Genomic DNA, 16,657 nt, shown 5'->3' with positions numbered 1-16,657 from the left:
TTAATCCCTCATGGATAATTATATAATTAGTGATATTATTGTGTAGTCTTTTACACATAGGTATAATCTCTTATTTAAAAATAGAATTATGCATAGATTAGACTATTTTTTAAAAAACAAAATCCCCTCAAAAAGAGATCTCAAGTTTGACGTGATTCACTATCTCCTCTCCACTTTGATAACTATTTTTGTTTCATATTTTTGATGATAACAACTCCTTTCTTTCAAGTAGAGCCATCCTCTGCTCTCCTTTACTTAGACCTGATCATGGTTTGGAACCGACGGTTCGATGGTTCGGAACCACTAATTCGATTGTTCCTGGTAGGTCGACCTTTAACTTTAACCATCCAAGACGGTTATAATTCATGGTTTGAAATCGCCAATTCATGGTTCGTCAGGTTTTGCACGGTTCATCACGGTTCAAGATTATTATTATTTTAAAATTATAAATTTATAAAAAATATATATAAAAAATTACACTCAAATTGCCTACGTATCTCCTATGATTTTAAAGGAGTATTCCAAACCTTAGATTATCGCCATCAGTACTTCCTTGTATCTCGGGTAGTGGAATTTACTCGGACTTATCATCAATAAATTGAATATCGTGATCTTCATTCGGATTGACTATTTTCTTTTCCCTCCGAGATCGAGATGATGAACCTTCTTCCATTATAATTGAAAAATTGATGAGAAATGAGAGTAGAGAAGATAATGTGAAAATGATGAAATGAAATTTTTATTTATAGAGTTTGGAGAATAACGACACTAAATTATAATTATTGATAAAAAAAATCAAATAATCTCAATTGTTAAAAAAAATAAAAAATCTTCTATCTCCCAACCATCAAAATTTATTTTACTCCTTCCCTCCACCATAAATAAACTATTACAGAGTTGAAAGAAATTATTTACTCTCTTACTTTTCTTCCAACTATTAAGAATAACAATATAGTAAAAGAAAACTATTGAATAGTTATTAAATAATCCACTAACAAATAAGACATCAATAGTTGTAGTCTAGTTGGTTAGGATATTTGCTCTCATTTGAGAGACCTAAGTTCAAGTCTTGGCAACAGAACAATTTGCTCTTTGGAAGATGTGTATGGTGTTAATCTTCTTGGGCATGACTACATCGCTAATGAAGTGAGTCTATCTTAATGTATTTTGTGCGTGGATAGTTGTTTGGTTGTCACAATGCATATTCATTGGTTTTGTAATGTGAAACCAACATCTTCAAGAGACTTTGTTTGTGTAATCTTACAAACTATATCTGCAACCATATTTTGCTTTCTGCCTTTTTAGGTCATAAGGTTGTCCCTAACTAGGTATAAAATCTTCTATCAATACTTATCCAATCTAATTGACAAGACCTTAGATAATACATTAATATATATTTAGATGTCTATGCTTCTTGTACAATAAAGGAATTCGTAGTATTGCCTCTCAATGACACTTCTTGGGTTGAAGTGACTCACTATATCAACTGTAAAGTATATATTTGGCTTGGTAATTGTAAGATAAATGAATTTATTTATTAGTCTTTGATAATAAGAGAAGTTAAAGTTATCATCTGACCATAACTATAGATTATAGATTATGATTTTGAATAATTGGAGTATCTGTTTGTATACATTCAAGTTTACTAACTTCTTATAAGAGATCCCTCGTATATTTCCTTTGACATAAGAATGCTCATTAAGAGCTATAAGAACTACTCTAAGAAAGTAAGCATCCTTTCGAAATCTTTTGAGCACATTGTTTCCTGTTTTAAAAAATGTCATCAACATAAATTGCCAATATTAGGATACCAATGTCTTGCATTGGAAACAAAAATTGAATGATTTGTTTTTTGCATTTGAGGACATTTGAGTAATTAGTTAAGTGAACTTCTCAAATTGCATTTAAGGATTTTTTTTAGATTATAAATTTCTTTTTTGAATTTGCATGTTTGTGTTCCTTGAGCAACATAGCGTGGACATTGTCGTATATAAACTTCTTTAAAGGTCGTCATATAGAAAGATAAATTTTGATGTTCATCTTGCAAGTTGTGATTTACTGCTAGGAAAAATAATGCATGGTTTAAGTTGAGACGAGTGATTGGTGGGAATATCTCAAAGTAACTATATAAGTCTTTGTTTGTCTTTGGTAACTACATTTGCTTTCTATCGATTGATTTTACCATTAGGAAGATATTGGCTGTGAATGTACATCAACAAGAAACAGGGCATACATCAACAGTAAGATTAATAAGTTCCATGTCCCTTATATAAGAAGATCAGACTCCTTAACTATGATGTTTTCTAGGTGGATCTCTAAGAGTTTCATGGTGTCACCTAGGAATCATCATACATGACTAGGGCAAGGCAAACTTGTTAAAAGAAGAGTTTTAGAATTTTTTCGAGGAAACAAAATTTACAATAGGGTGCATAGCAATATTATGTTCATCTTTTCCCAAGAGCAATAGGTACAATGGGTAAATTAATGTTTGATGAAGGAAAATTTGATGCTTGTGGATTTGAGTGAGGGATGAGAATTTGAAAATGCCCTTGTAAGTTGATGATACTCATATACTGGAATATTGATTGATGGTTTTGATGGAAAGCTAAAGTTGATAGGTGACAAGAGTGGTATGGTTTCAGGTGTGGTAGAGTTCAAAAAATATAGCATAGTTTAAAAAAAATTACATTAACAGAAATAAGAGTGATTAGACACTTCATCATAACACCTATAGCTACTTTTAGCGTGAGAAAATCTAATATTGATTTAAATAGTTCTGGAGTGATTTTGCCATGTCCAGGTTCCAAAAGAAAAATAAAGCATAAACAATAAATACTTTACATATTAAATTAAAAGATGCTCAATCATGTTACAAACATGGGCTTACCAATGAATATGGAGGTAGGAACATGATTTGTGAGAGAATATAAGATAAGGATTGGATCTCGTTAATATTACTTGGTCACTTGCCTATGAAACATTACATTCAACATTTACATTTTGTCAAAAGGTGTATGCATATATAGTTAGGCGAATTCTTATGTTTGGCAATAACTTTTACTAAGAGGTGCATGCATATATAGTTTGGTGAACATTTCCTTGTGAAACACAAAATATTAAAAGCCATTGTAGATTGTATATATTAGTCTCCAAAATTTTGATAGAGATGGAAAATTGTATCAATTTCATAATGATTTTTTTGAATAAATTTTAAGAGTTTTTTTAAACAAGTTCTAGGTAAACCCACATTGTGCGTGTGTGTGTAATCATCAACAAAGAGTGAGAAATAATAAAATCCACCATCGGATTATGACCCTATATGTTCGAGTGAAGGACTAGACATACAATTATGAGTACTAGATGGCAAAGATGTACTGGTGATGCTTGCCAGTTTACATCCTTTACATTGGAACTTAGTTAAAGATGATGACATATTTATAAAATCTTTAACTTTTGACACAAAAGTGTGGTCTTTAATATTTGACACAAATGGGTGATCAGTCTTTAATTTTGACATAAAAGGGTGTTCAAAGTGACTAACCTAACAATGACATTGGTGTAGGGTCATACTTGTGGTATCTATTTAGGATCATTATCAGTGCCTAAAATTTTAATAGAAGTGCAAAATTGTATCTGTTTCATAATAAATTAAGATTTATTCAAACAAGTTATAGCTAAACTCACATCATATACGTGTGATGTTGAGAAATTATAAAAATCATCATTGGATTACGACACTATATTCTTGAATGAAGGTGTAGACGAACATTTATGAGTACTAGAAGCCAAAGATAGACGTACGGTGATGCTTCCCTAATTTACATCCTTCACATTGGAACTTTGTTAAAGAGGGTGAAATACTAATAAAATATTTAATTTTTGAGTCGTGCAATAGGGAGATGGAGTTCTCATCACAAATAGAGATGAGAGACAATCTCTATGTATGCATGCATGTAGAACAAAGTTTGCTACAATATGGAGGGTGACCAGTGGAGACGGTTTTGATGGCAAGAGAATTGGAGACAGCTGCAATGTTGGGATGAAGTTTAATGTTGAGAGAATAGGTTGGCGAGGCCACCTAATCTTGGAGAGAATAAGGCTTGGGGAACGAGGCAACGGTCAGTAGGAAACAAAGTGGAATAAAGTTAGCAATAGGGGTGGCGAATGAAGTATATTAGTATGGTATTTCGATGAAGCATGCAGGGTGGATGAACTTTGCTAGTTCAGTATCGCTACTTGATGAAGTTCATTTGGATGATAGAGGAGGTAATGTAGGGTTGAAGATGTGTATGGTGGCGGAGAATTGGTTGTTGTGAGGATAGCAAAGAGGAGAGGTAGGGTGGAGAAGTGAGGTAGTGTGGTGGTGTAGAAGTGGTAATCAGAGAGAGGAATTTTGGTGGAGCAAGAGATAATTTTGTTAGGGAAGGATGAGCTGATAATTTGATGTCTTATTCATCAAATGAAGTTACAATTCATATATTTGTAGATACCAAAGTAACTATCCTAAAGATAAGGATAGAGTGGGTAAATGTAAGACTAATTTATTTTTGTTAATCCAGATATCCAACCCTTCAGTCCTGTTAATCCTGGAGGTGGGCGACCTTCCTCTTGGTTCTCCCACTAGGTAAATCCGAAAACGTCTGACGTGGTGGCCCAACATCACCAATAGTTCGAGCACTGTGGGCATATGATATGCCCTGCAAGAGAATCAAACACTCATTGCATGGGTTAACTGCTACGCTGTGCTGGGGGGGGGGGGGGGGGGATAAGACTAGCTCATTTAGCTTGCATGTAGAGTTGTAAATGAATCAAATGTTTGTGGGCAAGTTTGGTGTTTGGCTTGGTATGAGTTTGTTTATATTGATTTAAAAGACACAAGATCAATTAAATAAACAAGCTTGCATAACTCATTAAACTAAATGAACAAGTTTGAACATGAATGAACTCAACTCGTTAACATTCATGAACACAAAGATTATGAACTATTTGTGAACAATATTTATGAATAATGTTCACGAATAAAGTTTGTGATCTATGTTCATCAACAAAGTTCTTATCAAACTTATAAATAAATAAAAAAACTCTCAAAAAGAACAAACAAACTTGTAATCAAGCTCACTAACTAACCAAAGTGGTATAAGAATATAAAAATTTCAAAATCAAACAAGCTCTAATTGAGAGCTTGATAACATCCAAATGATTCAAGCTTAAACCAAGTTCAAGTTTGTAAAAAAGAAATCAAGCGAAGCTTGAACCAAATTCATTTTAGGTTTGGCTTGGCTAGATTACCTTATCAAACATGCTTGAACAACACAAAGCTCGGCTTGACTTTGCTCATTTATAGCCCTAGCTGCATGATTTAAGATTATAATCTTTATTTTGCTATCTTTCAACATTTCTCTCTCAGTGGGGTCCAGTCTTTATTTTGTCTCTCTTGATATTTCCTCCCACTTAAAAATGTTCAAAGTAGTCTCCCCTGAATATTCCTTCTTTTTTAGGGGCCTAATATCATTTTTTTGTTTGCAACATTTTTTGTTGGTCTTCATTGGTTGCAATCTCAAAAGTTAATAAACTTTTTAGTATTATATTCATCTTTTGTTGCATATATGTTGGAATTTTATTCAGTTTCTTTGTTAACATTTCATCATCTCTCGAATTTATATATGACTTTATTTTCTCTCTCTAGATATTTACATATTTATGTCACAACATGAGATATTGTAATCCTGATTTATCTTTTTTTTCCCTCTAAATCCTTTTGCATATTGTCTCTGTACGTTTGCAAACTATAGAACCATGCAATATCTTCAGTTGAGGGAAATTAAGAAAGAAGATTATACTTTTTCTAAAATCGATCAGTCACATTTCATCTTCAAAATCTCTGATCGACATAATCTGTTGCAGTTTCGTCTTCTTTGTCTAGTGTCTTGGCAATTTTTATATGTTACGATTCTCAATTTTGTGTAACAAGCTGAAAATGCATTATGAATTTGCTCTAGCTTGAGGGAGACTACTAGAATTTTTTGTGTTATAATATACAGATTTAATCCCACATGATATATTATGTAAGTCACAATATGAGTGCAATGGTTTCTTTTTAAAAGATGCAACTAAGATACTATTTTTAAAAATATAAATATATAATCGATTCCTTTTATAATAACTTGAGCTTTTGGGAAAGTAGTTAGCCAAATAACTTCTAAAATGATATCTGTGCCAATTTTTTTTTTTTTTTGCATTGATTCCTGTGTTGGATTAAGGCCAATCTAAGTGAAACATACCCACCCACACATGGAGTAATATAAATAAATACATAATTAGTCTACATAATTAGTCTCTTTCTTCTTGAACTTTGGGGACAAGTGGTTAGCGAATTAACTTTTATAGTTATCATAAAGCAAACAACTTACTCTTTGAGGATGGTCAAGACTGGATAAAATAGATAATGAATCACATGGTCTGGTCAAGAACCTTTTTAAGCTTGGATGTGCCAATTGATTTGTCTTCTTTACTGACTGTTGTAATGAACTTTGTTATATTGCTTGCCCCAATTCTTAGGGTCTGATAAATATGGAATAATTTGAATTAAATGTTGACACTATGTGATTTTGTTGTTTCAATTGCAGATTTGCTATGGAATAGATGATAATTCTCTGGGAACTTGCTTTCAGCTTGTGTTTGCACCGATAGACAAACATTTTCCTGATGATGTGCCCTTGTTAGCCTCTGGTTTCAGTGTTATGCCATTGGATACAAAAACAGTTAAGCATATCAATGATATCTTTTATATTTCTATGTAATATGAGTTGATTCCTTCTAGGTATATGTAACACCTAAATGCAACTTAGTTCAATGTGCTGAATTGCTGACTGTATCCTTTAAAATATGTATGAGAATCAGCGAATGAATTATACTTGGTAATCTATAAAACCATGCATATTTTTTATTTGTGTTGTTAAATTTGCTAAAGTAAATAGATATATGTTGGTATTAGAGTTAACAGTTTAGTCCTACATTGGGTATTTGTTCATTAGGTATTATTTTAGTCATATATATAAATAGGTATGATTGCCCTTTAAAGAATATAATGTGTATAAGAGCATGCCAAGTCATAGGGTTAGAGTTTTTGTTCATTTTGATCCCTCATCCTCTGCTTAGTCCATAACTGGTGAACTAAATAGAAAGTGCAGTCCGGTGCACAAAACTTCTGCCAATGTGGGTCTCAAGAGAGGGTCAGACCACGTTGGATCTTTTGTATGTAACTTTATCTTGCATTGCAAGAGGTAGATGGTATTTCTGTGACTCGAATCCATGACCATAAGGCCACACAGAAATAATTTTCCCGTTGTGCCAAGGCTCCTATTCAAAGGATAAAATAGAAGAATCCCCAAGAAACAGTTACAATTCAATCCTCTAATCGATCATATTTTTTGGCACTCCCTCTCAAACTGGCTAATGGATATTGTCCATTCCTAACTTGTCAATTAATGTCTGAAAGTGAGAGTTACTGATTTTCTCTGTGACCACATCTACTAGTCAGAATTCTGGAGGTACATGAGGAGTATAAATGAGACTAGTGCCTTGACTTTCCTTGATGAAATGTTTGTCAACTTCAACTTCAATATGTTTTATTCTGTCATCCTGTATTGGGATTATGTGCTACTGATGGCTAACTCGTCACAGTAGAGGTTCATTGGACTGCTCCATTTGATCGTCAAATCTTCTATGATGATTTTGACCATAGTGTCTCACATACCCTCTGTGATGGCTTGGAATTGAGATGCAACACTTTTGTGCCATAACATTTTGCTTTTAGCTCCTCTAGATAACTATAATTCCCTTCAAAAAAGGTGCAATACACAAGGTAGATCCTCTGTTTGTCATTGAACACACATAATTAGCATCTGTATAACTCTCGAATGTAATTGCTATGCTTCTGGAACAATATTCCTTTCTCCTAACTTCTTTTTAGGTAATGCAATATCCTGTATGCTGCCTGCAAATCTACTTTTTTTTGGATTATGTTTGAATTAGCTCATAAGACTTACTACATAGGCAATGTTTGGACATGTGTGAGATAGGTAGTAATGTAGCCTTGTGATATATTTCTCAAAGCTACATGTACAGCGAATATACAACTTTTAAGAATAAGGGAAAAAAAGGAAAGAGGAAACAATCCTCTAATTGATCATATTTTTTTACATGATTTTATGTTGTCTTATGTGCTATTGTATTTCTCTGTTTAGGATCATAATTTGTTGAATCTGCTCATCACTATACTTTTGTTTAAATTTGTTCCTTGGTTGGGATCACAATATCTTCCATATACATGAATTTGCAGAATGGCATACCATCCACTCACACTTTGGATCTAGCATCTAGCCTTGGAGCATCTAGTGGAAACCAATCTGCTGGAGATCATAAATCTACTGATTATCACAATTCACGGTCAATTTTGACAATTGCCTTCCAATTTCCTTATGAAGCACATCTCCAGGATAGTATTGCTGCCACAGCTAGACAATATGTCCGAAGCATTGTCTTGTCAGTGCAGAGAGTCTCAATGGCCTTAACTCAAGTACGACCTGGCCATAACATAGGGAACAAACAACTTCCTGGCTCCCCTGATGCTGTGACTCTCGCTCATTGGATCTGTCGAAGTTACAAGTATGCTAGTGCTGCTTCTACCTTGCTTCAGATCTTACTGATGCATATCTAGTAGTACTTGTTAATCATAATGACTGATCTGTCTGTCTTTCCATCTTATATTTGCAAATCACATTTCTCTCAACAAAGTGAGCTAATAACCTACCTGTATAGCTGCTTCTGCATCGTTTAATAAAATTCTATTATGTCATGTCTACCTAACTTTCTTTTGATATTGTAGTCATCATCTGGGAATGGATTTGCTGAGAAATGATGGCGGAAATGAAGAATCATTGTTGAAAACACTGTGGCATCATCAAGATGCTATTCTGTGTTGCTCATTTGAGGTATGCAAGGGATCGAAGCAAGTAAAAGTCATTCAAAAACTAGAAATTCAAGACATGCATAGCTGCCTTGGCAATCATCTGATTGTTTTTGGTTTGTTGGATTTGTTTCTTGCTCAAGTAAATTATTAGTAAGAAAACTGAAGGCAAACTTACATTTTTTTTGTGTTTGCTATGTTTACTACTGGATAAGTGATTCTGAGTAATCGAGACAGATTTAGTAGCCATATTTTGATAGAGGAGACAATCTTCAGACTTAAAAATTAATTATGCACCTGTAATTCCCAGATGCAACCGGTGTTTACTTTCGCGAACCAGGCAGGGCTTGATATGCTGGAGACCTCCCTGGTAGCACTGCAGGATATCACCCTCGATAAGATCTTTGATGAAGCTGGTCAGAAACAACTTCACTCTGGGCTTGTTAAGTTAATGGAACAGGTATTGTGCTTACTTTCCATTTCTTAGCTTCATCATCTTAATTCCACTATTCCCACTGCTTTATTCTTCAAGCTATTAGGTGTATTCTTTATCCTGAGTTCCAGCTTCATTTTTGTCATCCCTTCAGGGTTATATGTATCTCCCTGCTGGTGTGTGCCGCTCGGGGATGGGTCGTCATGTTTCGTTCGAGCAGGCGATCGCATGGAAAGTTGTGCGCGAAGATAACATTGCACATTGTGTTGCTCTATGCTTTGTAAATTGGTCCTTCTTGTGATGCAATATGCTTCTTGTCAAGGGTTTCTGAGTTAGCTGGGGGGTTTGTAGGGCCCAATTTTGAATAGCTACCAAATCTGAATATGTATTTGATACAATAGTAAACAAGTGGATAAGTGAGTTATTATATAGATTAATCATTTTGCTAACTCCTGTCTGATCAAATTCATTTTAGTTTTGTAATTTTGAATTTATCAGTGTTACTTTTATAAATCCATGATTTGTATTATAAAAATTCGATTGTATATATGGTTGTTACATAATTTATAACCTTGTTTTCATAAATCAAAACTTATAAAACCATAAAAATTAGCAAGTATGGTATGAGAATTTACATCAAAATGTTCAAAAATTAAAATTGAAAAAATGTGAATGTTTTATTGTTTGAATTTATAAATTAAGGGATATTGTAAGAGAGGTTTTTTATGATTTAAAAAATGAAATTATTCTGTTAATAGTTTTTAAAGGAATGGTCTTTTTGTCCAATTTTATTTATTGTATTATATGGTCTAAATGTGAAAAACTTAACAAACTTTTGGAAAATCTATATATATATAAAAACAGAGTTGTCTATCCAAAAATTTCCCACCTAAATATCATTTCAATAAATAGACATATTTATCTATATGGAAATAAACTTACACAACTATAATTGATTGATAATATAATTTTTCATCCATATTAATACCACAGATCTTTAAATGCATTTTAATCCATATTAAGCATAAACTTTAATGCTCGAATTATTATTATTAAATGGTAAAACACATATTTCTAATATATTGAATAACTTTAATGGTAAAAAATACCACATATTACAAAATGAGGGTGAGGTTGCATACACTCTATAAATTAGGATTGCAATATATTCATTCACTCACTTTAGGCTGAAATAAAAAAATGACTCCTTTGTTTAATCTCCAACCTGAAAGTTCAAATTACACATCTACCCTTGTGAAAAATATATAAGGATTTTTTAATTTTCTTAGTAAGAGTAAATAAGTAAATGGACATCCAAAATACAACTCAACCTTATATTCACCAAACACTCCATTTACATTTACATTTTCTCAACCTTTTCTCAACCCCAACTATACATTTACATATTTTCAACCTCAACTTTCCGAAAAAGGTTAACCCTTCGGAAATGCAATAGGCGTTGAAACTCCGATTAGTTCGTTGTTACGATCTACCTGCATATGGAAACAATGAAGATTTTAGCTTGGAATGTGTCTTTCATGATAAAGAGGTTGTATTTTTTTTTACGTATATATCTGATTACTGTTAGAAAATATAAATATTTACTCTTTCTATATATTTGTAGGGTGAACGCATACATGGAACAATAAAACGTCCGATCATAGAGAGAGTGAACTCATTCTCAAAGAAGGTCATGTATTTGCCATAAAAAATATCATTGTTGTAGAGAATCGAATGAAGTATAAGACAACAACAAATAAATACAAGATTAATTTTATTGCAAAAACTCATGTATGCAAAATTTTTGATGATACATTTCCATCGATGATTTATGAATTCAAGTCTTTTAGTGAATTGAAGAAGACAGATTCTGTTGAAGAGAACATACTTTTTGGTAGGTTAATTTATTTTTTTTCCATGATTAATTGATCAAACATTTTATCTTATAGTTTAAAAAAAAATTTCTCAAGATGTCATTGGCAAAATGGTTGCACAAGACTCTCCTCAAAGTAAAGAATTTGATCATCGTCTTACAAAGCTTCTTGATTTTGTCTTCGAAGATTCGGAGTAAGTATTGTTTTATTTTTATTTTAATTTATGGGGAGACTTTGTCAATGACATTATGACATCTTACATCTATTATTTTAATATTTTTTAATAATCAATTATTTTACTATTTTTATGAACAATAAGCTATCATGTACCTTGTGGGAGACTTTGTCAATCACATCATGACATACTTGGAAAAAGTAGATGAAGAACCTATTGTTATCGTTTTACAAATGTGTCGAGCAAAAAAATTTAGGGGTGAAGTACGCGTTTCAAATACTTTTCATGTTAACAAGATGATAGTAAATGGAAATTTAGATGAAATTATAGAATTTCGTAATAGGTAATTTCGATTATTCAATTTTGTATTAATATATATTCATTTTATATATATAACTAAATATTATTGCAATGTTCATTTTAAGGATTACTGCCGATTGCAATACCCCAAATTCAATCAGCACTATTTCAGCGCCATCTGCACAAATAATCTTGGAAGAACTTTTGATTGCAAAGGATTGTTTTAGGACTATAGAGCAAGTTTCTGAAAATAATGAGGTCTAATTTAAATTTTATTCTATGATTCATAACATAATCTAATATAAAATATATTATTATCTACATTTCCCTATTTCATCTAAAATTAAGTTACATTTTGATAATTTTTGTTGTACTTATAGTCTATTTTGTTTTGTCTACCTATAGGTTGGGAGTTTTTGGATTTATGCAAGGATTGTAGGTGTAGAGTCTAACAGCAATTGGTCATATTTATCGTGTAAAAAGTGTCCTAAGAAGGTCACGCCGGTGGGTGATAAATTTTATTGTGAAAGGTGTGATCATTTTATTATGATAAATTTTAACGTTCAGTCCATAAATAAATACATGATATCTCTAAACCATTCCGAGAGGGAAGGTTGTATTTAAGTTCTGATTCGACATGTCATTCGGATAGAAATGTTGATCTATTGCATGATGTGCATACCCCTAAATTCTTAAATGGAATAAGATATTCTAGAGTACCAAATCATGAGTTAAACTTGAAGGTTGGAACTCCGGTTATGCTGCTGCGGAACATAGATCATTCTATTGGATTATGCAATGGCACTAGATTGATCGTGACAAGGCTCGGAAACCATGTTTTAGAAGGACAAATTCTTACTAGACGTAATGTCGGTCATAAAGTGCTTATTCCAAGAATGTCATTGACTCTTTCTGATCCAAAACTTCCTTTTAAATTCCAACGAAGACAGTATCATTTGATTGTATCATACGCAATGACAATCAACAAAAGTCAAGATCAATCATTGTCTCATATAGGACTTATTTTAAAGAACCCCATTTTTACTTTTTAGTCATGGTTAGCTGTATGTCGCTGTATCCAGAGTTACAAATCCCATGGGTCTAAAAATTTTGATATGTGATAGTGACAGCAAACAGAAAAATTCAACAACAAATGTTGTATTTGAGGAAGTTTTTCAAAATTTATAATTTTTTTCTAATTGTACAATTTAACTTATTTGTATGTTAATTATTTATTCAAACACTCATATTTACTAATTTTAATTGTTAATTATATAAAATAACGACCCGTGCATTGCACGGGTGAAATACTAGTTTTCTAGTACAATCAACTTAGGACATGATTGTACCAATAGATTTTGTTTTGCAGACCATTCTCCCCCTTTAAGGTAGATGTTTACTCGCCAGAACTTTCATCAATAGATATGAAAGATTGAAACAAGAATCCTCTATTTTACTACATCAATCAAAAGTGTTGAAGAAACAACATACCTTATTGTTTGTGTTTTGTCAAAACCATTCAGTCGATTGTTTATTATAGTAATCGATTGATTTTACTGTAGTCAACTATTAATAGTGTTATTTATCAATTGAGTTTAAAAACAAAAATTCTTTTCAACCGTACTAAAAAATTTCAAAATACATAATATAATTTCAAACAAAATAAAAAAAAAAAATTCAATTATAATTAGGTGAACTAAGTGCACATCATGATCTAAGTAGGTTTCTATATGGCTTTATACAAACAGTTCTGTTAGGATCATCCTAGTACAATACACGTATTTACATATGAGCAATGATATGCAACATGAAAAAATACAGTATGAAACCAACATGACACACTGCATACAGTGGGACCCACAGCCATGCAGTTGAATGTGTCATGTTGATTTCATGCTGCATATCATTTCTCTTTACATATTTTGCAAACATATACAACAGAAATATACAAATAATTAAACTAATTATTATCACAACAAATGCATGCAAAATAGAAAATAACATGTACAAGACATGACAGAAAATTAAAATTTTACAGAATAATAAATTATTCAACGCATACCTTATTGATGATGTTGAGCGAAGTTGACATTAATCGAGCGGTCCTTGTCAAAGTCCCGCCTCTACTGGTGATCCACGCCCAAGCTCTTGTCTCGACGACTTCCGAAGTCACAATTCACATCATCATTTTCGGTACTAGTCGATGATTGATAATAATCGATTCGAGAAAAAAGCCAAATTCCGGAAACACGCAATAATGTTTGTCGCGATCATTTTCGGAGCTTTCCAACTATCACCGAAAATCATATTCCCGATGTAATTTTTGGTCGTTAACCTTTGACTGCCAAAACGGGATAAACAGTTGAAACTTTTCTGACAAAGATGGAATAATTTCCTGACCGCTTCATAAGCTCCCGGTAACTAAACCCCGTTGGTTGGAAACGTTTTCAGACGTAGAAAGGTGCTCCGGTGGCCAGTGGCAACCAGACAAAAACCTTCCATTGTGGCTCCAATCGGTGGCACAGAAGTACCAACCGCCGCCATCCAATGCCGGCGGTCCATTACCACAACTCCGGGAGAGTCGTACAAGGGAATGACCGATTATGGAGAAAACTACATCGGAAGAAGCTCGATTATGAAACCGCAACATCGCAATATTCTCCTTTCTTACACGTAGGAGAAATTGGTCTTTGTTCACTGTGAGCCGCCGCACGCCACCACCCTAAGCCACCCCGCCCAGCCATCGCCGCACAGCCATCACCGCATAGCCACCGCCATTAGAGTTTTCGACGTTCTCCTTCTGCCGAGGCAGAGGACGCTACGCAAAGAGGGAGCGGCACCGGCAACTCTTGTCGTGCTTGGCGAAGAAGCAGCGTCGGGCAGCGACGTTGGTCAGAGCTGAGGTGCTTGACGGCCGACAGGGCCGGTGGCGCCATCGCGCCGATGGCCGGCCAAGGATGACGCCAAACCCCTCGGGAAGAAGATGAACAGGCATTACAAAAAAAATTGCATTCTGCGACGAATTTTGCGACGGATTTCTTTAAAAAATTCGTTGCAAAAGAGTTTGCGATGAATTTGGCGACGAATTTAAATTCGTCGCAATTAGGTCATCGCAAAATGCTCCGATGAAAAATCCAATTTCGTCGCACAATTCTGCAACGAATTTTCAAATTCATCGCAAAATTCATCGCCAATTGGCGACGATTTTGGTCGCCAATTGGCGACGAATTTATATTCGTCGCCAATTGGCGACGATTTTGGTTTGTCGCCAATTGGCAACGAATTTTATTCGTCGCCAATTGGCGACGAATATAAATTTGTCGCCAATTGGCGACGAATTTGAAAATTTGTCGCAAAACTTAACTTACGATAGAATTGCGACGAGCCTATTTTCGTCGCAAAATTCGTTGCAAATTTGCGACGAAAATGATTTTCGTTGTAAATTTCGTCGCCGACTAAATTTTTTTTTCTAATGCTCATTTTATTTATTGGTTATCCTGTATATACATTTACATATCGATCCAATCAGATCGATTTATAACATACAAACCTGTCATATACAATCCATAACAACATATATAAACATCCATATATAACAACACATAAATAACAAACAATACATATCAACATCCATACAAAAATACAATTCATACAAAGATCCATATCAAAATCCATAATGCATGCATCCAAATGATACAATCCATACAAAGATCCACAATAGACATGTGTATATGTCTATTAGTCTAGCTAACATGATATACAATCATAACAATCCAGTAAATCCATACAAAGTACTGATATAAATATATCGGAAGACAAAGAAAAGAAAGCATGAAACATCATGGGCATGTGTGCTCTCCGAAGACTCTACATCCTGGAGAAGGGATTGCACCTGAAGGTGAGGGGGCTGCACCTGAAGGTGAGGGGGTTGCACCTGAAGGAGTGGGACCTGCATCACCATGACTACTGCTACTGCGTCGACCACGTCGCGACTGTAAGAAAACATATTAGGAAGTATATTAGAAAATATAAAATTATTTGCATAATGAAAATGCTTAATTAAAAACTTACCATCATGGATGTCTGTAAAGGGTGTATCCAAATAAAATACACAACCAAGTCAGGAGAAATGATCTATAAGAGAAAAAGTACAATTAAAATATTATAAATCTATTTAATAAATTAAAATTTACATATATTAATTCAAACTAAAATTAACAAATTAATTTGCATATCTAGTAAAATATCTCCCTAAATACTTTCGTCAACGTAAATTTGTCAACCTACAAAAACAACATTAACAAATTAATCACCATCAATACCACATTAACCCCATCACAATCGAACATCAATACAACATTAATAATTAATCAACATTAATCAACACCAATATTAACAATACAACATTAACAATTAATCAACATTAATCAATATTAATACAACATTAACAATTAATCAACATTAATGTATCCAGCGCGGCCAGCGCCGGCAACACATTTCACGAGTGGAAAACAGGGGACAATCAAAGGGATGGTTGAACGCCAAAGGCACAGGCTGATTTACACCACAAAATTCTAAATCCTTGAATATTTTTCTTGCAAATGACAAAAGTAGAGTTTGAACTAGCATGAGTTTACTTAAAACTTTGAGATTAGAGAAGACTCCCCCTGCTCCTGTGGAATCCAACTAGCATGAGTTTACTTGTAATTTTGAAACTAGAGAAGACTCCCCCTGTTCCCGTGGAATCCTATGATACTAAAAACTAATAAGCAATTACCTCAAAAATGCCTTTTCTGTTGAGGATAATTAGGATTCTGCATTCCCATTCCTGGATCTTTTCGTCTCAACTGCTTTTAGTAGACAAATATGAACAACCAAATCATAGGGGGAAAAAAAAGGAAGGCTGC

The 16,657-nt window shown here is 33.5% G+C and overlaps 1 protein-coding gene across 1 annotated transcript in view; it reads left to right on the top strand.

Moving 5' to 3' along the window:
* The window catches only part of LOC141832926 (homeobox-leucine zipper protein HOX9-like), a 31,067-nt gene extending 21,231 nt beyond the window's left edge, over positions 1 to 9,836 (top strand). The window contains exons 14-18 of the mRNA XM_074720290.1: positions 6,627 to 6,761; positions 8,342 to 8,667; positions 8,888 to 8,993; positions 9,279 to 9,428; positions 9,556 to 9,836. Coding sequence (XP_074576391.1) covers positions 6,627 to 6,761; positions 8,342 to 8,667; positions 8,888 to 8,993; positions 9,279 to 9,428; positions 9,556 to 9,702 — 864 coding nt within the window. The 3' untranslated portion in view covers positions 9,703 to 9,836. The remainder of the gene's footprint in view (positions 1 to 6,626; positions 6,762 to 8,341; positions 8,668 to 8,887; positions 8,994 to 9,278; positions 9,429 to 9,555) is intronic.
* Positions 9,837 to 16,657: the final 6,821 nt, after the last annotated feature.

The sequence above is a fragment of the Curcuma longa genome, chromosome 8 (assembly GCF_044706935.1).
Source record: "Curcuma longa cultivar G26 ecotype Majalengka, Jawa Barat chromosome 8, ITB_CL_G26_1.1, whole genome shotgun sequence".
Classification (NCBI taxonomy): domain Eukaryota; kingdom Viridiplantae; phylum Streptophyta; class Magnoliopsida; order Zingiberales; family Zingiberaceae; genus Curcuma; species Curcuma longa.
Note: the sequence above shows the minus strand (reverse complement) of the source record. Positions and strands in the feature narration are given on the sequence as shown.